The 25,502-nt window shown below is 36.1% G+C and overlaps 1 protein-coding gene across 1 annotated transcript; it reads right to left on the minus strand.

Annotated features, from left to right (window-relative positions):
* Window positions 1-6,963: 6,963 nt before the first annotated feature.
* Window positions 6,964-10,557, minus strand: Rab39b (RAB39B, member RAS oncogene family). Its single transcript, XM_027923010.3, has 2 exons — window positions 10,094-10,557; window positions 6,964-7,606 (listed from the first exon to the last, which is right to left on the minus strand). Exons 1-2 carry the CDS (start codon window positions 10,306-10,308, stop codon window positions 7,180-7,182), a joined length of 642 nt encoding a protein of 213 aa, XP_027778811.1. The 5' UTR covers window positions 10,309-10,557; the 3' UTR covers window positions 6,964-7,179.
* Between the last annotated feature and the right edge of the window lie 14,945 nt (window positions 10,558-25,502).

Below are 25,502 nucleotides of genomic sequence, written 5' to 3' on the forward strand. Positions count from 1 at the left end.
AATACATTAATTTAGATGTGCACAACCAAAGGTGAATTCACAAGAAAAATCTTGAGCTCAAAAAAGACAGAGGAGGCTGGGGTTGTGGCTCAGGGGTAGAGTGCTTGCCTAGCATGTGTGAGGAACTGGGTTCAAGTTTCAGCACCACATAAAAATAAATAAAATAAGAGTTTATCAACATCTAAAAAATATTTTTAAAAAGAGGCTTTTAAAAAAATGACCCAGCCATAATCACTCTAGTAAGGGAGCATGTGGAACATCTATATCAGACCAGAGTGCACTTTTGGATCAGATTGGAGTAAGCCCAGATATTTAAAGAATGTGGGAGCACATAAGGTCTAGGGAGAAGATGGAACTCAGGAAAAGTTTCCAAGAAAAAGAAAATTTGTACATATAGGATCTTTCCATTCTCCTTCCCTATGCCCATCGGGAGAGAAGAGAAAATCTAACAGGTAGTACAGTATCCCTGACATTCCTGGGCTTGTTTTGGGAAAATGCCTTTATTGTCCCTAAAGGAAATTGTAGACTTCTTAAGCATCCTCAAAATGTCTGGGACCTGGTGCATTCAGCCTTTCTAGATCTCTTACCCTCTGTCACTCCATTTCTCTAGCATTTAGGGAGCAATTTACTGTGCAAGCAGAACCCAGAGTATAAGAAAAGAGAAAACAGCCATTTGTGTTCCACAGTGACTTGGATTTAAAAGTGGCACTTGTTTTTTCCTGATATCAAACCAATTTTGGACATTTGCTTACATAGCTTACATTCCAGATACCACAGATATATATATCTGTGGCATCTGGAATGAATACATATATATATATATATATATATATATATATATATATATATATATATATATATATATATATATGAGATAGGCAGCTAAGCATCAAGGAAACCTGCCATTTTGAACATGAGAGGCAAAGAGCATTAAATAAGGCACCCTGACCCAGAGATGGAGGGTATATCTTTACTTAGACACAAATTAGAGTTCCCACTGATTTGAGCCTTGAGTGAAGTCCTAAGATGTTCTCTAAAGGCTGTGGCATCTGAGTTCCAATCAAGAGATATTTGGTATTTGGGTCTTTACCAGAGTGTACTCTAGCCAAAAATCCATCTCTTATCTAAAGATCTTCTCTCTAGTCACCAAAATCTGAGGTGATGAAAGTAACCAGAAAAGAATTGGGGTAACTGATTATAACCTGGCAGAAACACCAAATGTTAAGGCTGGAGAGGTTTTAACATACCAAACCTTCATTCTCCAGGTGCTTTTCTGTCAGATAATGCTCCCTGTGGCTATCCATTTTCTTTTCCCTGCTCACCCATTAGTGACTAACTATCTAATAATTCATTTATGAAAAATATTTTTAGATGCAAATGTATTATTTGTTTCTTTTTTGTTTTTATTTTTTTGTTTTCTCTTTTTCTGGGTGCAATCATATTATAATGCCTAACATTTTGTGAGTATTATATGATGTTTATTAAGTACATTTATATGGATTATGTAAGTTTATCCTCACAACAAATCTATAAGTTAAATACCATCATTATCCAATTACGTATATGTGTGTGTGTGTGTGTACATAAACTGGGACTCAGAAATTTTGAACCATCTACTAGTATAATTACTAGGAGAGTCAGAATGTGAACCCATGTTTTACTAAATCTATATTCTTATTCACTCTGTTAAGCAAACTTTTGAAAAATGAAGTATAAAGATCTAGAAAATAGACTAAATTTTAATAATCATTTCCTTTGAATGCAGTTGATTACAGAGGCCAAGAGAAGGATACAGGGAAACAAAGTCAAAGGCTACCTTGGTATACTGGCAATGAGCAGTGGTTCATTACCTGAAGGTCCTAAAGAAGTTTAAAACGGGGCTTATGGAAGACAGTGGACAAAAAGAGCTTGAAATCATAGAAGAATTTAGAATTATGGAAGAATTCCAGAGGCTATATACAATTTAATAATACTTTGGGACAGAGCAATATGTGTCCTTTATTGAAATAAAGTCTCAAGGTCATTGGAGGGCAATAAAATTATTCATTCATGTATTTATTGATTATTCAAGCACGTATCTATGCTACAGGTTGGATAAATACTGTTGAACAAAATGAGTGAGATTTTTACCCTTATAGAACTCATAGCTGTTGAGGCAAAATAATGCAGAGTCCTGTAGCTATGTTTAATATTTAAAGGGTATGCAAACTTATGCTTAAAAAATTGGTGAGAAAACATCAGTAGAGTTCATCTACCTTACATTGTGAAAGGATCACTCTGGCTCTTATGCTGGGAGAGTATCATGGGTGTGGGAACAAGATCAGAAGTAGGGAGATGAACAATTATGATATTGGATAAGAGTTGATGGTGGCTTGAACAAAGGTGATAGCAATGAGTACGGAGAAAAATGGTGGATGGATTTTTTTTTTTTTGATAGGTGTATTTTGAAGATAGACTTAACAGTTCTTTTTTAAAAATTGGTTCTTTTTAGTTACACATGACAGTAGAATCCATTTTGACATAATTATAAGAGCATGGAATATATCTTGTTCTAATTCAGACCCCAGTACCTCTCCTGCACCTCCCCTCCCCACCCCCTGCTCCCTTCCCTCTATTGATCTTTGTGCCATTCACCCATAGTTTTCCTTTTTAATTAGTGTCTTGTGGAGAGATCATGGTGGTGATATTCATTGTGGTGTATCATATATGTACATAGAATATGATGATTAATTTGATGAGAGGTGAGTGGAAGTAAAGAATTAAGGATGGGCTGGGATTGTGGCTCAGTGGTAGAGTGCTCATCTAGCACGGGCGGGACCTGGATTCGATCCTCAGCACCACATGAAAATAAAGGCATTGTGTTGTGTCCATCTACAACTAAAAAATAAAAAAAAAAAAGAATTAAGGATAACTTCTAAGTTTCTGTGTTAAGCATGGTTGTGAATAGTGAAAGAAAGGAATAGAGATGAGGATGACAGGTAGATGGAGCACATTTTGATAGATGTTGATTTTAGCATTGGATATTTTGCCTTTTGAGAAATTTGTGGTATAATGTTCAAACCGTGGGCTGAAGTCCTTCACTTGAGAGTCAGCAATGCAAAAGCAGTAATTGAAGAAAGGATGGAGAGAAAAAAAAACACAACTGGCCTCTGACATAAATGAGAACAAATTCCTGAGACGTTTGGTTAAGGCAATAAATCATTCCACCAACAATAATATTATCATGACTTCCTGCTCCTTCAAATCCTATGGGTACATTGTAGTTTTTATCCTCCTGAATTCACTGCTGTATTATGATGCTACTGTTCACTCCTTCCTGTGAAACTGTAATGTCTAAGATCTCCATTATTTTCTAAACTTGCCTTTCCCTTTTTTGTATACACTAAATTTGTTGTTCTCCAGAAAAGTCTAAAGAGTAAGACTCTGGGTTGAGTTGTCAATAATGACTTCTGGAGCCACATCTTCCCTAGGATCTGGAAGCTGCTAGTTCTAGAACTTGATAGGTATGAGGGAGCAATTCATGCAGACATACCAGGAAAGAGCAAGTATAAAAGCCTTAAGGTGAGTAATGTGGTTAGTGTGTTTGAAGGACAGGAAAGGAAACTATGTAGCTGGAGTAAAAATGAATAAAGGATAAGCAGTAAGAAATGAGATTACAGAGGTGGTGGGATGAAGATGGAATTCATTTTTAAGGGTTGGTTCTTCTGTAGACCATTTGCATTTTAAGCTGAGTAAAATGGATAACCATAGGAGAATTATGAGTAGATTGTTTCTTTTTTAAAAAAAATCTTTATTTTGTTTGTTTATTTATTTATGTTTATGTGGTGCTGAGGATTAAACCCAGTGCCTCACACGTGTGAGGCAAGTTCTCTACCACTGAGCCACAACCCCAGCCCCAGATTGTTTCTTATAACTAATGTTTTATCAGGTTCCATCTGGCTGCTGTGTAGAGAATAAACTGGTAGTGAGTTGAGGGGACAAGAATGGCTGCAGGGACACCAGCTATCACAATAACTCAGTAATAAGTGGGTTAACAATGACAATGATGAAAAGATTCTGGTTATACTTTTAAGGTAAAGATAGCATAATTTCCAGATAGATTAGATGTAGGCTATGAAAAAAAAAGGAGTTAAGGATGAATTACTACAAATTTTTGGAATAAATGGCAGCAAAAACTTGCCATTTATTGAAGAGTCAAACATCTTTCCCTTTTATATCCTCCCCAACATATATACTATCAACCCAGTATAGGAAATGCCCTAAATGATTGTGTTTCAATCTGGGACCTATACTCCAAGTAATCCTGACATGAAAAGTGTGCCATAGTAGGATTTGAAAAATCCAAAGCAATTTAGCAATCGAAAACACTTTCCAGGGAAGAACATAGTGGTCATCAATTACCTGGTGACATAATTAAGTTATTAAATTGATTAAAAATTGTGATAATGAAGATTTAGGCTTAACAGAATCAACTTTTCCTATATTGGCAAGGGCTGACCATGAAGTTTATATGACTTGATATCATCATAATAAAACTTCCAAAAATCATATTCTCTTTCTGGCTTTGAGATACTGGTGAATACTATTGTGCAAAATATGTGTCATACCTTACTGATATCCTTGGTAGTGGTTGCTGCTCTGAAATGACAAAATTCTGGAAATAGTTACAACACACACTTAGAATCTCACAGTCAGATAATCAATAATTTTACTAAATACAGGCATGTTTTCATTCACATACAACTAAATAAAGAATTTTTCACATTTCATTACACTGCACAACAAAGTGAAGAAAAGTATACAGTACATTTTATTTTGGAATATAAGACAATCTAATCCAACATGCAGTTGTGGTCTTTGTTACAAGTTAATCTTTTCTTTACCTATGTAGTAAAATAGCTCCTAAAGCTTTATCCTTAGTATTATATTAACACCTGATTTTTCACACTTATTTTCTAAAACCCACTTATTGCAGTGACAACAGCACTGAATTCTACTAAAATGATTTTAAAATTTCTAGAACTCATTCTCATTTAAGCAATTAAGTTCAGCCACTTCTGCTGGATCTATGCTGAGTATTTTTAAAACCTGCTTATAAAATACCAGGAATTGAAAAGTGTATAGTTAATGTATTTTAATCAGGAAAACTGCAGAGAAGTTTTGTTTCTATCCTTTTTATTGAACTGTCAAGAACCTAATCAACTCTTATCTATCCATTGGATGATCTTGCTTTCAGAATCTTGTAGACATTAGTAGTTGAAATTTGTATTGAACCAACTAACTGTCTTTTATTTGCCTTCTAAAAAAGAAATTGACAATCTACTCTACCCAAGCCTGGTTGTGTAAAATGAATACAGCGAAAATGTTCAGTTTACTGTGAATTGGTCAAAGTGGTTTGCTCATCCAAGTTGGGATATAGATAGCAGAATAGTGTTTTATAATTTTCATTATTTGGCTTCTTTATTCTGGATGAAGCAAATTCCCAAACTCTCAGATTTAATCACATTGATACTGAAGTTCATTATGATAACTCAAAGCAATTTGCCATCCTTAGGCTTTCGTACCACAATGATTATAAGAATCCTGACTCTATTCAGAATAGTGTTCTTAATGTTAAAAGTATGGCTTTTTGCCTGGCTGAACTGGCTACAATCCCAAAAGTAATTTAAAGCATCACCTGTCTTCAAGAAGATAATGGAATCTTCAAGCCAGCCATTCCAATTTGCTGATGCACTTAGCTGTCTGTTCACCTGAGAATTAAGAGTTGACTCTCTAGGATAGATAGGAACCCAGTGTAGGTATATGGCAGACAGGTGGCCAAGGTCATTGTGGGGTGAGTATTTTTTCTCCCCATCCCACTTCCCATTGCTGTATTTGGTTCCTTTCAATAAAATGTCCATTGTGTTTCAATGGTATAGTCCACACAGTTATAATGTATTTTCATTGTGCAATTAATCACTCGTTTAAAGCCCTCTTGTCAATAATACCTGAATGGACTTTACCTTTCATTCATTCCCAGGTTCCCTCATGATTCTAGCTGTGTTGTAATTAATAAGGAAAATATATCCTAACACGTAAAGAACGTTTATTTACAGTCATTATGTCTTCCAAAGTAAACAAATTAATAATTTAATCATCAGACAGATGAACTATGAATCAGGAGTCCTTAACTTTGGCCAAGTGAGTATCCTGGCTATTAGATTACTATTCCATAAAATGGGGACCAAAACCTCACAGACCTGTTGTGATGATCAAATAAATTATGTAAGTGATTATGATGTGTTTGTAAGGGTTAACAGTGCCTCCTATTAAACAGGATTGATGAGCTAGGGTTTGCCTCAGGTTCTTTTCATAGACAACCCCTATATTGTCACTTTCTGATAACTGAAGAAGCAGGCATGCTGTTTACTTCCAGACTGCAGTTGCCAATGCAGTGAAACCCCATGTGTGGTCAGAGGTGAAAGGGCAATTGGATTATGGTGTTTTCTTTTCTACTTGCATAGGACAACTTCTTTGACACAGCTGGTAACTCTATCATAAGGGTGTACATTTTTTCAAATGGTCTCCTTTTTCATATTCACATCATTTGTACTAGGATATCATATCTTCAAAGGGCCTTGGCAAATAGCTGGTCCCTGTCCCTGATTTTGCAAGTGAGCTTCTAGAAGCTAATTGGTAATATTTAACCAAATCCAGCACACACATTTGGCATAAGATATTCTCATTGAGTAACTTTATCTCTTACTCTTTTTTAGTTATGTTAATTATTCCCAATGTGATACTTTTTCCCCTTTATATATTTCTTTGTTCATGACCTAAGAATAAACTTAAATACCAAGGAACAGTTGTCCTGTCTGTAGGTATGTTTTCCTAGGACCTAGCTTCCCAAACCCCAGGCCCTTCACATGTGGTCCACAAAGGGCACACAAGTAGCCATTACCAAGTATGAGCCACAAAACAGTGTCTGGCCCAACTCATGTCAGCAATTTAATCTCAATGACAGTACCCAAGCTCCCCCATCTATCCACATGTGGGCCTGTTGTCACCCTCCCAACTCTCAGGAAGGAGGCTCAGTTGGTATCGAAAGGTTCAATTCTCTTCAGTCACATAAGAATTCTATTTGTTTCAATAACTTTTAAGTTCCAATGGGAGAGCATGTTTTGGAAGTAAAAGGGCTGACTAGCACAAACATCTCCTTTCTGATTTGACAACTTCTTCTGAAGAGTGGACCACATTTGGTACAAATCCACTCTTCACCCCTTCCCAACCCTCCTGGATTGTAATCTCTCCCCTTTTAACCAGTTCATATATGTCTCTGGTCAGGTCTGTGAAGGCTTTCTCCACATTAATGGCATCTCGGGCTGACGTCTCAATGTACTTCATGCCGTATGCAGCAGCCAGTTTCTCGGCCTCGTGGCGAGTCACTTGCCTCTGTGTATCCAGGTCACACTTGTGACCCACCAGAACAAATACAATTTGGTAGGGCTGAACATGTACTTTGGTCTCTTCTAACCACTCATGGACATTCTGGAAGGACCTGCGGTTGGTAATGTCAAATAAGAGAAGACCACCTACTGAGTTCCTGTAGTAGGCCCGAGTGATGGATCTAAAACACAAGAAAGAAGTAAAAGAATAAAGGTTGTGCCCAATTGTCCGCACTCCATTGAATTCAGTGTTTTCTAGTGTTCTTGTTAACTGACATAGTACTTTAGTATAAGTGTTTTCTTTTTTTAAACAACAGAATACAAGTGACATTCCATAATAATAATGATATGGGACCTTTAATTGGGTGAAGTTTTGATAGTATTTTCTAGAAATGACTTTCAGACATTTCTCTTGGTTCAGTATTGGAAAGTGACCCTGGGGATGACGGATCTGTGTCCTACCTTTAGGCAGATATACAACTAACTCTCCCACTTCCAAATCTGAATAAGTGGCAGAGACTTGCTGTTCTGCAAAATATGATACCTAAATCACAGGGTTATCTTGAAACAAAATGAAATAATGAGTGTTAGAGTGATCTGTAATATGGAAAATTCATTATACATGCTAGTAGTTGAAAGAGGATTTTTCTAAGAATAAAAAAATTAGGACAGTTAACAGAAGTTATTATAACTATATGGGTATCTTGTACGGATGAGAAAAACTGCTTAAATAAATAGTCAAAAGTTACCCTTAAATCATATTAGTTTAAATCATTGTAATCAGAATATTTCTAAAATCTATTATTCATTTGCTATACTTCTTAAACAGAAGAAAGTTTCCATATTTTAACTTCTAGATTTGATGAACCTCATTATAAATGTATATTATAGTACTTTGCTTTAGAATACTGTGATCTTTGATCTATGTGTATTTGTAGGTTTTCTGTCTTCTTGGATGAAGAAGATAAACAATGAAAGACTTAATAGCTTAGGGGAAATGGCCCAATGCTAATAGAGCAAACATCGCCCAAGCTAGATGGTGGTAAGGGCAGAGCTTACAAACAACTTCAAGTGTCCATAATTGGCAAATCAACCCTAGGGAATGAAAACATTTTTAACTCCCTTATGTTTGAAGATTCATGAAGCATGGTAGGTATACCAGGAAATTAGGCATACATGAAGATTCCGATTTGTAAAAAATCTTGATTCAAGAAATCAACAAGCAAGCTGTAGATGCCTGTCAAACTCTACAATATATTATTTGTGGTTTTTGAATATTTAGCAAAGAAAATCATGAAGCCCTTTCTAAGCACAACATAAGGCTACATAAAACTTAAAATCTTCCCTTAAAAACCTTAAAGTGAAAAGATAAATGACAAACTGGGAAATATCTTACAACATGCATGACAGAAAAGGGTTAATATTCTTAATCTGTAATGAACTCTTACAAATCAGTATTGCCCAATAAAGAAGAAGCAGGCAATTTTAACAGGCTGTTTATACAGAAATTCCAAAACAATATACAGAAATAATCTCTTCACTTAGGAGAAATGCAATTGCAAGTTTAAAGTGAACTTGAATTCGATATTTGTTGCAGTATTGTTTGTAGGAGTGAGGAGTTAGAGATAAGTTTGTGATTCTTTTCTCTAACCCTTTTTAATTATCAAACCACTATCTTCTGTGCTCAATTAGTGTTCAATAGATAATGAATAAATGATCACAAACAGGGGCTATTGAGTCCTTTTGATTTGGTTTTTGTTGCTGTACGTGACTTTAGTTCATACTATCTTCTGCAAAGTTCTCTGTGTACATTTTTGTGTTCTCTCACCTCTCTCTTTATTCATTCTGCTTCCTATCCCTGGGCATTTCCTGTTTTTGCTTGGACTTTGTGTTTTCAACTACACTTTCTGTGTAGTCATACATATTATTATAAATAATACATACTACAAAGGGAAAGCAAAGAGTTGTGAGAGAAAAATGAACATGTTCATTGATTACTCATTGTCAAGCATTACATGGGGAGTGGCATACAAATACAAACAAGACATTCTTTTGTGTGATTGGTGATTTTCTCCTGACAATGCTAGCACTGATATTCTAAGAGGGAAGGGGCTCTGTGTGATTTGATTACATGATATTCTCTTGATTACATGGAGTGTCTTCACGCTGTTCTTCAGAAGCAAGCTCAGTAACTGGTACATAGTTGATGATCACTGTATGCTGGTTGCAAGAATCAATCATTAGTAAGTATCTCCTATTTCCTTTATGTTAGGACATATGTCAGCATACATATACACAAACACATACATATGTACACAGAAATAGAGATATAAGGTAATATGCATCCATCTATATCTATGTATGTATCATCTATCTGTTGTCTGTCTTCTATCTATGGCTGTTAGTTATGTTAGGTTGATGTGGAACAATTTTGAAAGTATGTTACATAGGGCAGGTTGATGGAGTTGTGGTGCAAGCAATATGTGTTATTGACTGGGCTTCCCTGCACTGAATTCCTGACTAGCCATAAGTGGATTTCAGCAGAATTCCCCTATCCCTTGTTTGTTACCCCCTGCACCGCGATTAGAATCAGGAAGTCCTCTCTCCCCAGGGGCTTTGCAAGCTCCGAAGACCCTCCCACTGCTCATGGGCCCAGACTGAGCTCCCACCTGAACCTCTCTTGACCCGCGGTATCCCAGATCTGGAGCTTGATGCGTTTTCCTGGCTCGATCTCCACCAAGCGGGAGAAAAAATCCACCCCCACGGTGGGGTCTGAAACTTGGGCAAAGCGGCCTTCGGTGAAGCGGCGGATTAGACAGGACTTGCCCACTGTGGAATCCCCGATGACAATGAGCCGGAACTGGTACAGCCAGATGGCTTCCATGGCCGCGACTTGGCAGATCTCCTTGGTCCAGGCCCGGGGTCGGCGGGACGTGGTGCCCCGCCGAGGCCTCGGAGAGGAGGGCTTGGTCCGGATCTAGCTTGGCCACGAGCTCATCGCTGGCCTGGGAGCCCGATAAGAGGTAGGCCCAGGAGCCAGGAGAGTGGAGGATGGATGCTGCGCTCGCAAAGGTGATGAAATGGCAGCAGCATCAGCACCACGCACTCTGACTCATCACTGACAACCGGGTTACTGTAATACCCCACGTAAACGCGACGCTTCGGTCACCGTACTGTCTGTAAGAGGAGCGCACACAAAACGGATGGAGAATAGCGTGTTTACTTCCTTTCTAATTGCCTCGTTCACTCTCTTCTTAATTTATAAATTCGTCTACCGTTCCGATTGCAAATGTAATTCCCTTTTATTGAAACTCGTGAAACATTACAAAAAGGGACGCAAAGGTCTATGATTATAGATTTGTTTACACATGTTTCCATGCTCACATAAACATGCTAACATACACATGCACATTGATTGCTATTTGTTTTTTAAAATATTGGAACAACTGATTTTTTATTCTAAAACTCGATTTTTGCAATTAATAAAGCTTATAGACATGTCTTTCCAACTCATTTTCTTTTTGCCATAACAATGCTGCAATAAAGATTCTTTTCTGTGTGTGTGCGGGGGGGGGGGGGGGGGAGTGAGGACAGGGGTACTGGGATCGAACCTAGCAGTGTTTTACACTGAGCCACACCCCCGGCCCCTTTAATTTTTGTTTAATTTCGAGACAGGATGTCGCTAACTTGCGTGGGGTCCTGTTACGTTTCCAAGACTAATCTCGAACTTGATATCCTTCTACCTTCCCGAGTGGCTGGGATTAGAGGACTCCAACACCACAGCTGGCTATAAAGATTCTTTTAAATACAGTCACTCACACGTTTTTCATTTGAGCTAAAGTCTTAAAAGAGAGATCAGGAACTCAAAGACTGCGATTTTTTTTTTTTAACCTTAATGAATATGACCATCACACTTTCCAAAAATACTTAGTAATATAAATTTTTACCAGTGATGCACGAATAGACCATTTTTTCTGCAATATATCAAACATTATATATTCTATTGTATTTTTTGTTTTTGTGCTGCTGGGGATTGAATCCAGAGTGTATGTGCATGCAAGGTAAAGCACTCTATCAACTGACCTATATCCCCAATCCTTTCCCTTCTTAATTCTTGTCAATATGCTACATCAGTAGTTATTTTACATTTCCTTGACTAACATTAGGTCAATATCATGTCTTTTGCATTTCTTTTCTGAAAATTGTCTCTTCCTTTCTTTTATATTTTTTATGTGTAATGCTTTATCACTTACTTTTTTCTCAGATCACTTTTACTAATGTGTAAGTCAACAGTTTACCACTTAAAAGGAACAACTTAATTGTTAGTACAGTCATTATTCCCTAAACAATATATTATACCACACAATTTACATAGCATTTACATTTTATTAGGTATTATAAATAATCTATAAATGATTTCACCTCTATGGGACAATGAATATACATTATATGCAAATACTATGTCATTTTATATAAGAGATTTGAACATCACTGATTTTGATATCTGAAGGGAATCCTGGAAAAAATCCCCTTGAGGATACAGACGTACAACTATATTTCATTACTATTTAGGCCTCGATGATATTCCATTGTACAGACAAACCATGCACAAGACAGACCACATTTTGTTTATCCACTCATCTATCAGTACACATTTGGAATTTTTCCACCTTTTGTGAATTAGTCTGCTCTGAACATTCATGAACAAATTTTACTTTGTTTTCAATTTCTTGGGTGTATTCAGTGTATACCTGAGGTTGGAATTCCTGAGTCCTACAGCACCTCTGTTTATACAACAAAAATTCTTTGTTGTATACAGCAAATGCACCATTTTACATTTCCATTTGCAATAGTATCCTTTTCAACACTTGTTATTACCTGACTTTTTCAGTCTAACCATTCTACAGTGTATGAAATGCTATCTCAATCTGGTTTAATTTGCATTTTCCTAATGACTGATGATGTCAAGCATATTTTTACATTCTTATTGGTCATTATATTCTTTCTTGCAAAAATGTTGATTTAGATATCATGACCATTTTAAACTGGAGTGTTAGTCTTTCTATTACTGAGTTGTAAGTATTCTTTAGGTACTTTCAATAAAAGTCCCTTGTCAGATATATTATTGCAAATATTTTCTTTCACTGAGTATTTTTTTTTCACTTTCTTGATGTTGTGTCTTGAAACACAAAGCTTTAAATTTTGATGAAGAACAATTTCTTTACATTTGGTCCCCAACTTACATTTTTTTTAAATTTTATGATGGTGTAAAAATGACACCATACTTCAGATTTTCTTCAGAAGTACAAACTATACTTCAAATTTTGTATTTTGATATTTTCATGAGCTAGAAAAATGTAATATAGATATTCAATAGAGTATCTTCAATGCTGGGCAGGGGCAGTGAGCCATAGATTCCAGTCAACCATGTGATCATGAGAGGAAACAGTAATTCTCTACAGTCTTCTGTGTTACTAATCTATGGCATTTTTTGACAGGTTACTTTCAATTTACGATGGGCCTATTGGCACATAACCCCATTGTAACTTGAGGACCACCTGCCATTTTCCTTTTGTTGCTTTTGCTTCTTGGGTTACATCTAAGTATTTGTCCTACGTCATGAAAATTTACTCCAATGCTTTGTTCTAAGAAGTATTTCATTTTAGCTCATACATTTAGGTGTATGGTCCATTTTGAGTTACTTTTTTATTTATATATGACAGCAGAATGCATTACAATACTTATTACATATATAGAGCACAATTTTTCATATCTCTGGTTGTATACAAAGTGTATTCACACCAACTCTTGTCTTCATACATGTACTTTGGATGATAATGATCGTCACATTCCACCATCATAAATTACCCCCTACCCCCTCCCTTCCCCTCCCACCCCTCTGCCCTATCTAGAGTTCATCTTTTCCTCCCATGTTCCCTCTCCCCACCCCACTATGAGTCACCTGCCTTATATCAGAGAAAACATTTGTTTTTTTTTTTTTTTTTTTGGGGGGGGATTGGCTGACTTCCCTTAGCATTATCTTCTCCAATTCCATCCATTTGTCTGCAGATGCCATGATTTTACTCTCTTTTATTGCTGAGTAATATTCTATTGTATATGTGTGTGTGTGTGTGTGTGTGTGTGTGTGTGTATATATATATATATATATATATATATATATATATATATATATCTCACATTTTTTAATCCATTCATCTACTGAAGGGTATCTAGGTTGGCTCCACAGTTTAGCTATTGTGAATTGTGCTGCTATAAATGTTGATGTGGCTGTGTCCCTGTAGTATGCTGTTTTTAAGTCATTTGGGTATAGTCCGAGGAGAGGGATAGCTGAGTCAAATGGTGGTTCTATTCTAAGTTTTCCAAGGAATCTCCAACTTGCTTTCCAGATTGGCTGCACCGATTTGCAGTCCCACCAGCAGTGTGTGAATGTGCCTTTTTCTCCACATCCTCGCCAACACTTATTGTTGTTTGTCTCCATAATAGCTGCCATTCTGACAGGAATGAGATGATATCTTAAAGTAGCTTTGATTTGCATTTCTCTAATTGCTACAGATGATGAACACTTTTTCATATATTTGCTGATTGATTGTGAATCATCTTCTGAGAAGTGTCTGTTCAGGCCCTTGGTCCTTTTGTTGATTGAGTTATTTGTTATTTTGGTGCTTAGCTTTTTGAGTTCTTTATATACCCTAGAGATTAGAGCTCTATCTGATGTGAGGGGTAAACATTTGCTCCCAAGATGTAGGCTCTCTATTCACCTCATAGGTTGTTTCTTTTGCTGAGAAGAAACTTTTTAGTTTGAGTCCATCCCATTTATTGATTCTTGGTTTTAATTCTTGCACTATAGGAGTCTTATTGAAGACGTTGGGGCCTAATCCCACATGATGAAGACTAGGGCCTACTTTTTCTTTTTTTTTTTTTTTTAAGAGAGAGTGGGAGAGAGAGAGAGAATTTCTTAATTTTTATTTTTTAGTTCTCGGTGGACACAACATCTTTGTTTGTATGTGGTGCTGAGGATCGAACCCGGGCCGCAAGCACGCCAGGCGAGCACGTTACCGCTTGAGCCACATCCCCAGCCCCCTACTTTTTCTTCTATTAGACACAGGGTCTATGGTTTAATTCCTAGGTCCTTGATCCACATTGAGTTGAGTTTTGTGCATGGTGAGAGATAGAGGTTCAATTTCATTTTGTTGCATATGGATTTCCAGTTTTCCCAGCACCATTTGTTGAAGAGGCCATCTTTTCTGCACGTTTTTGGCACCGTTGTCTAATATAAGATAATTTTATATTAGTTTATAGTTTTGTGGGTTAGTCTCTGTGTCCTCTATTCTATACCATTGGTCTACCATTCTGTTTTGGTGCCGATACCACGCTGTTTTTGTTACTATTGCTCTGTAGTATAGTTTAAGGTCTGGTATAATGATGCTACCTGCTTCACTCTTCCTGCTAAGGATTGATTTAGCTATTCTGGGTCTCTTATTTTTCCAGATGAATTTCATAATTGCCTTTTCTATTTCTATGAGGAATTCCATTGGGATTTTGATTAGAATTGCATTAAATCTGTATAGTGCTTTTGGAAGTATGGTTATTTTGATAATATTAATTCTGCCTATCCAAGATCAAGGTAGATCTTTCCATCTTCTAAGGTCTTTTATTGTATAGATCTTTCACCTCTTTTGTTGATTCCCAAGTTTTTTTTTTTTTTTGAGGCTATTGAGAATGGAGGTAGTTTTTCTCATCTCCCTTTCTGAGGATTTGTCACTGATATACAGAAATGCCTTTGATTTATGGGTGTTGATTTTATATCCTGCTACTTTGATGAATTCATTTACTAGTTTTAGGAGTTTTCTGATGGAACTTTTAGGGTCTTCTAGGTATAGAATCATCAGCAAATAGTGCTAATTTGAGTTCTTCTTTTCCTATTTTTATGCCTTTAATTTCTTTCGTCTGTCTAATTGCTCTGGCCAGTGTTTCAAGAACTATGTTGAATAGAAGTGGTGAGAGAGGGCATCCCTGTCTTGCTCCAGATTTTAGAGGGAATGCCTTCAATTTTTCTCTGTTTAGAATGATGTTGGCCTGAGGCTTACCATAGATAGCCTTTATAATGTTGAGATAAGTTCCTGTTATTCCTAGTTTTTCTAGTGTTTTGAACATAAAGGGGTGCTGTGTTTTGTCAAATGGTTTTTCTATGTCTATTGAGATGATCATATGATTCTTATCTTTTAGTCTATTGATGTGATGAATTACATTTATTGATTTTCGTATGTTGAACCAACCTTGCATCCCTGGGATGAATCCCACTTGATCATGGTGCACAATCTTTTTGATATGTTTTTGTATTTGATTTGCCAGAATTTTAATGAGGATTTTTGCATCTATGTTCATTAGAGATATTGGTCTGAAGTTTTCTTTCTTTGAAGTATCTTGTCTAGTTTAGGAATCAGGGTGATATTGGCCTCATAGAATGAGTTTGGAAGTGCTGCCTCCTTTTGTATTTTCTGAAATAAATTGGAGAGTATTGGTATTAGTTCTTCTTTAAAGGTCTTGTAGAACTCGGCTGTGTATCCATCTGGTCCTGGGCTTTTCTTGTTTGATAGTCTTTTGTTGGCTTCTTCTATTTCCTCACTTGATATTTGTCTGTTTAAATTGTGTATATCTTCCTGACTCAATCTGGGGAGATCGTATGGCTAAGGAATTTATCGATGCCTTCACTGTCTTCTATTTATTAGAGTATAAGTTTTCAAAATAATTTCTAATTATCCTCTGTATTTCTGTAGTGTCTGTTGTGATATTGCCCTTTTCATCACGGATGCTGGTAATTTGAGTTCTCTCTCTCCTTCTCTTCATTAGTGTGGCTAAGGGTCTGTCAATTTTATTTATTTATTTTTTGTTTTGTCAATTTTTCAATTGTTTCTTTTGTTTCGATTTCATTGATTTCAGCTCTAATTTTAATTATTGCTTGTCTTCTCCTGCTTTTGCTGTTGATTTGTTCTTCTTCTTCTAGGGCATTGAGATGTAATGTGAGGTCATTTATTTGTTGACTTTTTCTTTTTTTAAGGAATGAACTCCATGCAATGCATTTTCCTCTTAGTACTGCTTTCATAGTGTTTCAGAGTTTTCGATATGTTGTGTCTTTGTTCTCATTTACCTCTAAGAATTTTTAGATCTCCTCCTTGATGTCTTCTGCAACGCATTGTTCATTCAGTAGCATATTGTTCAGTCTCCATGTGATGCAGAAATTTTTATTCTTTATTTTGTTGTTGATTTCCAATTTCATTCCATTATGATCTGATAAAATGCATGGTAGTATCTCTACTTTTTTGTATCTGCTAAGAGTTGCCTTGTGGCATATTATATGGTCTATTTTAGAGAAGGATCCATGTGCTGCTGAGAAGAAAGTGTATCCACTTGATGTTGGGTGGTATATTCTATATATGTCAGTTAAGTGTAAGTTATTAATTGTATTATTGAGCTCTATAGTTTCTTTATTCAACTTTTGTTTGGAAGATCTGTCCAGTGGTGAGAGAGGTGTGTTAAAGTCACCCAAGATTATTGTGTGGTGGTCAATTTGACTCTTGAACTTGAGAAGAGTTTGTTTGATGAACATAGCTACACCATACATTAGATTCAAGTGGGTTATGAACTCCCATTTTTACCCCAAATACAGATTGCAGAATCACTTGAGAAGAGTTTGTTTGTTGAACATAGATGCTCCATTGTTTGGGGCATATATATTTATAATTGTTAAGTCTTATTGGTGTATGGTTCCCTTGCGCAGTCTGTAGTGTCCTTTTTTATCCTTTTTGATTAACTTTAGTTTGAAGTCTACTTTATTTGATATGAGTGTGGAAACCCTGATTGCTTCTGCAGTCCATGTGAGTGGTATGATTTTTCCCAACCTTTCACCTTCAGTCTGTGAATGTTTTTTCCTATGAGTTGAGTCTTGGAGGCAGCATATTGTTGTTGTTGTTGTTGTTTATCCAATCTGCTAGTCTATGTCTTTTGATTGGTGAGTTTAGGTCATTAACATTCAGGGTTATTATTGAGACATGATTTGTATTTCCAGCCATTTTTGTTATTTAATGTGACTTGGTTTCTCCTTTAGTGTAATCCCTCCCTCTGCTGATTTTCATCATTTTTTAAATTTCCTCTTCTTAGAATATTTTTCTGAGGGTGTTCTGTAGTGCAGACTTTCTAGTTGTAAATTCTTTTAACTTTCGCTTACCATGGAAGGTTTTTTATTTCATCATCAAATCTAAAACTTAGTTTTGCTGGATATAAGATTCTTGGTTGGCATCCATTTTCTTTCAGTGCTTGGTGTATGTTGTTCCAGGATCTCCTGGCTTTGAGGGTCTGGGTTGAAAAATCTGCTGAGATACGAATTGGTCTCCCCCTATATGTGATCTGATTCCTCTCACTTGCATCCTTTAAGATTCTACCCTTATTCTCTATGCTAGGCATTTTCATTATAATGTGACTTGGTATAGATCTGTTGTAATTTTGTACATTGGGTGTCCTGTAAACCTCTTGTATTTGGTTTTCCAATTCGTTCTTCATGCTTGGGAAATTTTCTGATATTATCTCATTGAAGAGATTGTGCATTCCTTTGGTTTGAAACTCTATCCCAATAACTCTTAGATTTGGTCTTTTGATGCTATCCCATAATTCTCGGATGTTCTGTTCATGGTTTCTTACTATTTTCACTGTGTAACGGTTAACTTTATTTTCCAGATTATATACTTTATCTTCATTATCTGACATTCTTTCTTCCAAGTGATCTAGTCTGTTGGTTATGCTTTCTATTGAGTTTTTTATTTGGTTTATTGTATCCTTCATTTCATGGATTTCTGACTGTTTTTTTTTCAGAGTCTCTATCTCTTTCTTGAAGTAATCTTTTGCTAGCTGTATTTGCTCTCTTATCTCTTTGTTGGAGTGATCAATTTTTGCCTGTATTTGCTCATTTAGGTCATTCTTTAATTCACAGATCATCTTAATTATGAGCCTTCTAACTCCTTCTCTGACATTTCATCAACTTCACTGTCCATGGGTTCTGTTATTATGGTGTCCTTGTTGGTTTGGGGCACTTTCCTCCCTTGTTTTTTCATGTTGTCTATGTGTCTTCCTTTCTTGCACTGTGGATCTGCGGTATTACAGTTTCTTCCCTCTATTCTTGTAGTACCTGTGCAGATTGTCTGTACCTCACCTTGATGTTGGGCTTCCAGACCCTGATGGTGTCCCTCAGTGGATGCTACTGCATCCTAGGTCTGGGACCTGCGTAAGTTGGAGTGTGTGGATCTGTGCAGCTGGGCTTGACCTCCTGTGGTAGTCTGCTGGTCGGAAGGGGCTGTCCTGCACCAGAGGCTAGGATCTTGCAGTGTTTGCCCCATCGGGGGAGGGGTGAACTGGGCCTACTGAGATCCTGGATCCTGCATGGGCTGGTGTGGGTGGTCTGGGCTGGATCTTGGTTCCAGTGGTAGTACACTGGTCAGAAGGGGGTAATCCTGCACCAGAGGCTAGGCTCTGGTGAGTGTCTGCCAGGCCAGGAAAGGGGTGAACCCAGCCCCCTGGACCCTGCAGAGGCTGGTGTAGGTGGATCTGGGCTGCTGGTCTTGACCTCCTGCGGTGGTCTGCTAGTAGGAAGGGGCCAAATTACTTTTTTTTTAATATGGTGTGAGATAGAGTTCCAGCTTCATTCTTTAGCATGTGGATATCCAGTTGTTCCAGCACCCTTTCTTGGAGGGACAATTCTTCTCCATTGAGTGATTTTGACACTCTTATTGAAAGTTTATTTCTGGATTCTTAATTTATTCCATTCATCTAGATGTCTACCCTGATGCCAGTACAACACTATCTTGACCATTGTACCTTATATTAATTTTGAAATTGAAAGTGTGAGACCTCCTACTGTGTTCTTCCTTTACAAGATTGTTTTGGCTATTTGGAGCCCCATTGCAATTCCACATGAATTTTAAGAACAGCTTGTCAAATTCCACAATTAAGGCAGGTAGAATGTTGATAGAAATTGCATTAACTCTTTACACTAATTTGGGGATTATTGCTGTCTTCCCCCAAATTAAATCTTCCAATCCATGAACATGGTATATCTTTACATTTATTTAAGTCTTTTGACAATGTTTTTGTAGTTCAGATATATAAAACTTGTATTTCTTTGGCTAAGTTATTCCTACATATTTTACTTTTGATGTTATTATGAATGAAATCGTCTTCTTAATTTCACTTTTAGGTTGCTTATTGCAAGTGTATAAAATACTATTTTTTTATATTGATTTTATATCTTTATATCTTCCACCCTTAATAATTATTTTTAGTGTGTTACTTATGATTCTGTCAGGTGCTTTTGTGCACATGAGCTTATCATATGATTTTTGTTTTTCATCACATCAATATGATGTATTACATTCATTGAATTTTGTTTGTTCATTTTGTGGTACTAGGGATTGAACTCTGGGACTGGCACATGCTAGGCAAGTGCTCTACTATACACACACACACATTTTATATATATATATATATATATATATATATATATATATATATATATATATATAATGTCTTGAATTTCATCTTCATCTTGCTGAATGGAAAACTATGAGAATAGTCTTGGTTCAAATACTGCAGATTTTTCTTGTTTTCTTTTTTTTCCAAGATTTTTTGAATGGGTATTTAATTTTTCATAACTTTATTTTATATATTTATTTTTATTTGGTGCTGAGGATCAAATCCAATGACTTACATGTGCTAGGCAAGTGTTCTACCACTGAGTCACAACCCCAGCCTGGGTATTTCTTTATTTCCTTTTTGTTCTTAGTACCATTTCCAAAGGTTTTAAATGGTTTGTTTGTTTATTTATTTATAAGGCTGATGATTGAACCCAGGGCCCTGCACAGGCTAGGCACTACTCTACCACCGAGCTACATTCCCATCCCTTCAATGATTGTGTAAAAATTAACTTTCATGAGTTTAAATGGAATTGGGTCAGCAAAGCTCTCATGCTAGAATTCCATCCTGCCTTTCTCATTTGTAGTAGCTGTTTGTATAGAAGGAATATTATCTATTTGTCTGTCTCATGGGCTGAAAATATTTTCTCCAAGTCCATGAATTATATTTTGAATTTTAAATAATGGTAGTTGTTTAAATATTATAGATTCTTCAAATTTTGCTTAAATGTGAAATTTATGCTCTGCCTATCATTACTATTTTTTATCTTGTTGAGGAAGAACTTCCTAAACTCAATTAAAAACTTTTTTTGTGTGTGGTTCTGAAGATGGAAGCTAAGGTCTTCCACAAGCTAAGCAAGCACTCTTACAGTGAGCTACACCACTGTCCTTAACCCCATTTTATCTTAATAAAAGTATTTTCCTCTATTATCTTTATTTATAAATATATTTTTACAGTTAAAATCTTTCATCCATTTGGAAATGCATTTTATTTTTGCATTTGAGGAGGGATTTTAGCTTTATGTTTTTTCAGGTGAATAGCCAATTATACTGTCCTCATTTTATTACATTAGCAACTTCCATTTACTCAAGTATTATTTTGTATTATTCATTCACTCATCTAACAAGTATTCCTGGAGCACCCACTCTGTGTCTGGTATGTTCTCTGCCTTTATGGGCCTAGCATTCTATGTGTGTCTTTTAATGAGGAAATTATCCACTCTATAATCAGTAGTTATTGAGGAAACTTCCCTTCCACAATCAATAGATCTTCATGTCAAATATTCTAAAACTCAAGAATCTGAACAAAGAAATATTGAATGTTTTATTCCCTTGGTTAATATACTGTGACTGGTTTATAGATTTTTGTTATTTTTCTTTGGCAAATACTGTGACCAGTTTCAAACATGTTCATCAGTACAAGTAGTCTTTTTTCTTAACAATTAAAAAAAGTCTCACAAAATAATTTCAGAATTGATAGTCTTATATCTTTTTAAAATCCAAGCCTAGTTATAAGAATTCAAAGCATTTTGCTGTTGCTTTATTCTTTACATTGAAACTAGATAGACAACTGGACTGTATTTAAAAATCACTGGAAGTGGTGAAGTGGTGGGTGTGGTGGATAATTTTTCTCCTACCCTTCTTGATTTTATGTTATCTTTTTGATATGTATAACATTAACATGATTATAAAAGTCAATACTACTAAAAGGTGTATATTAAGAGGCTAAAACTCATTCTCTTCTCCATTCCTTTCATTCATCTCTTGTAGGTAAGCACATTCTTTATCTCTTCTGTGTTTCTTTCTGTACAAATAACCATGCTTGTGTTCACTTGTTTTCCTTTATTTTTTACAAGAAGGTAGTGTGGTATGAACTCTTCTGAGTTATGGTTTTTGACTTAATAAAGTTGTACTGAGTTGAGCATGGTGGCGCACTCCTGTAATCCCCGTGGCTTGGGAGGCTGAGGCAGGAGGATCCTGAGTTCAAACCCAGCCTCAGCAACTTAGTGAGACCCTGTCTCTAAATAAAATATAAAAAAGGGCTGAGGATGTGTCTCAGTGGCTAAGCACCTTTGAGTTCAATCCCTAGTACTAAAAAAAAAAGATACTGAAAAATTGAGCTGGGGTTGTGGCTCAGTGGTAGAGCGGTGGCGTGGCACACGTGAGGCACTGGGTTTGATCCTTAGCATCACATAAAAAAAATAAATAACATAAAGATATTGTGTCCATCTACAACTAAAAAAGTTTTTTTTTAAAGATACTGAAAGTAGAAAGATATATAATTTTGATTTGGATTTTTGATCCTTTGATTCTCATTTTGAGGTTTTTTTCTATTAGAAATATCAACCTTTAATCTGTAGCACATTTACATTTTCAATTAGAGAGAAATGACATCTTTATGAATTCATCTTATCTAAGGAAAAAGGAAACCTTTCCATATATTGAACTCTTCACTTTTGTCTTTCAGTAGTGTTTAAGCTTTCCTGTTGTTCATTCCTAAATATTTCATCTTCTTTACTACCATTGTAAATTGTGTTTTCTCTGTTATCATGTGCTCTAACTGATTATTTTTTAAAGATAAAAAGGGTATCGATTTCTGTATAGTGATTTTATTCTATTTTTTTGACATGGTAAAAAATTTATTTTTTAGGACTGCAGCTGTAGCTCAGTAGTAGAGCACTTGCCTAGCATGTGTGAAGCACTGGGTTTGATTCTCAGCACCACATAAAAATAAATAAAGGTCCATCAACAACTAAAAAAAAATTATTATTTTTTTTATTTTCCAAATAAAATCTCAGGAGTGCCCACAAGGGAGTAATTTCCTATTTGGTTCAGCCTACTAATGGAAAGATGAATGCTAATATTCTTTATCGGAATATAGTGATCCAAAATGAATCTTTTTTGTAAGGGGATACTGGGGATTGAACTCAGGGCACTCAACCACTGAGCCACATCCCAGCCCTATTTTGTATTTTACTTAGAGACAGGGTCTTAGTTGCTTAGGGCCTCGCCATTGCTGAGGCTGGCTTTGAACTCGTGATCCTCCTGCCTCAGCTTCCTGAGCTGCTGGGATTACAGGCCTGTGCCAATGCTCCTAGCCCAAATGAATCTTTTACATTTACTATTATGGATCTTAGAGAGTTATTTGTGGAATGTGAACTCTGAATACATAAGTGCTTTTGCCATCAAAAAGCTGTTAATATGGGCTGGGGTTGTGGCTCAGTGGTAGAGAGTTTGCCTAGCATGTGTGAGCACTGGGTTCAATCCTCAGCACCACATAAAAATAAATAAATAAAATAAAGGTCCATCAACATCTAAAAAAATTTTTTAAAAAAGCTGTTAATATCTAAACTGTTATGGAAATTGACCAACCAGCCGTAGGCATAAATGACATTGAAATAGAGCTCACCCAGTTAGAAAGGTCCATCAACTGAGTTCCTTGTCTTCCCAGGGACTGGAAAAAGAAGGCAGGTAGTTACCATTCAGAGAAGTACTCCAAGTAAACCCTCAGAAAAGCTTTTTGAAAAATGTTGTTTTATCGGGGCTGGGGTTGTGGCTCAGTGGTAGAGCACTTGCCTAGCATGTGCAAAATGCTGGGTTCAATCATCAGCACCACATAAAATAAATAAAATAAAGGTATTGTGTCCAAGTATAACTAAAATATATATACATTTTTTAAAAAATGTTATTTTATCACCAATTCCCTAAGGGTTGGCAATTCTGCAGGAATTAACAATCTTCTTAAAAGAACTAGAGAGTAAGTATTTTAAATTTGATGGATTAAGAAGCTAAGTTGAGATTATGTAAATTCATATAAAAGAATAAAACAATGACCATAATGTTTTAGCTTGTTCATTTTTTATTTATTTAGATACACATGACAGTAGAGTGTACTTTGACATATTATACATGCATGGAGTATAACTTATTTATTTTAATTAGGATCCCAGTCTTGTAGTTGAACAAAATTTTTTTTAGAGAGAGAGAGAGAGAGAATTTTAATATTTATTTTTTAGTTATCAGCAGACACAACATCTTTGTTTGTATGTGGTACTGAGGATTGAACCCAGGCTGCACGCATGCCAGGCGAGTACACTACCGCTTGAGCCACATCCCCAGCCCCTGAACAAAATTTTTAATGGTGAATACTATAGTTTGGATCTGGAATGTCTCCCAAAGACCCAAGCATTAAAGGTCAATCTTGGGTTGGGGATGTGGCTCAAGCGGTAGCGCGCTCGCCTGGCATGCGTGCGGCCTGGGTTCGATCCCCAGCACCACACACAAACAAAGATGTTGTGTCCGCCAAATACTAAAAAAAATAAATATTGAAATTCTCTAAAAAAAAAAGGTCAATCTCCAGTTTGGCACTATTAGGAGGTGGTGGGACTTAGTGGGAGATCTTCCAGTTATTGGAGGCATGCCTTGAAAGAGATAGTGGAACCTCACCATATATTCTTTCTCTTTTTCACATGTTGGCTGTGAGGTGAGCTGTTTTCTCTGTTCCCCATCATGATCTGCTGCATTGTCACAGGTCCAAAAGCAATGGGGTCAATCAGACATGACGCAAACCTCCCAAATAGATACTGTCAAATACTGATATCAATCCATGAACACATAGTTTTTTATTAAAATGAACTTTTAAATTTGGAATACTCTTACAACAGAGTCATAAATGTAGCACAGACAGTATTGTGTCCTTCTCACCCAGGTTTTGTTTTGTTTTCTTTTTAAAATATTTTTTAGTTGTAGATGGACACAGCATCTTTATTTACGTATTTATTTTTATGTGGTGCTGAGGATTGAACCCAGTGCCTCACACATGTGAGGCAAGCACTCTACCACTGAGCCATAACCCCAGACCCTTTTTTAAACATCTTATGTGACCCTGGTACATTTGTAAAAATTAAGAAAGCAACATTGATATATTAATATTAACTAAAATCCCCATTTTATTCAGATTTCAAGAATTTTTACCTAAGATCTTTTTTTACTGAGACCCCCATATACATACAATATCATAGTTATTCTTCATGTCTCTGTAGCCTCCTCTGGTTTGTGACAATTTCTAAAGGTTTTATACATTGGGTTGTAATCCAATATGTAGTATGTATTTTATTTCTCAAACTGTTCCAGCTTTGGTCATTGGGAGGTCTTTCAGAATGATTCTTCTCTCTGATTTGTATTTTTAGTACTTCCTCATCTTGTATTTTTCATATACCCTAGTCCTAGAAACAGCCATTTCTCCAAGTAGCCCTTGCTCCTTTTTTTGGAGAAGAGCTTGGCACGGGTATGCTGTTGATACTGAGGCTCTGTCATATATATCTGGAACTTCTCCAATAATGAAAAAGCTGACTCCTCCCATCCACTGTATGTTTACATATTTTTCAGTCTTAGCATATACCTGTGATTGTTTCAGAATTGTTTACCCATATCTCCTTGAGAAACAACTTTTTCAATCAGAATATTGTTTATGTACAGTTCTATTTGTCTTAGTCATGTTTTTGGTGAAAACACTGTTTATTTTCCAAAGTTACTTTTTTTAAAAAAATAATTTTATACCTTTTTTATATTTATTTATTTTATGTGGTTCTGTGTGTGA

Source organism: Marmota flaviventris, chromosome X (genome assembly GCF_047511675.1).
Source record: "Marmota flaviventris isolate mMarFla1 chromosome X, mMarFla1.hap1, whole genome shotgun sequence".
NCBI lineage: Eukaryota > Metazoa > Chordata > Mammalia > Rodentia > Sciuridae > Marmota > Marmota flaviventris.

Coding starts and splice junctions, on each gene's coding strand:
- Rab39b (XM_027923010.3), bottom strand. CDS start 10,308: ATGGAAGCCATCTGGCTGTACCAGTTCCGGCTCATTGTCATCGGGGAT. Junction 7,607..10,093: donor GCGGGTCAAGAGAGGTTCAG/GTGGGAGCTCAG, acceptor CTTGTGTTTTAG/ATCCATCACTCGGGCCTACT.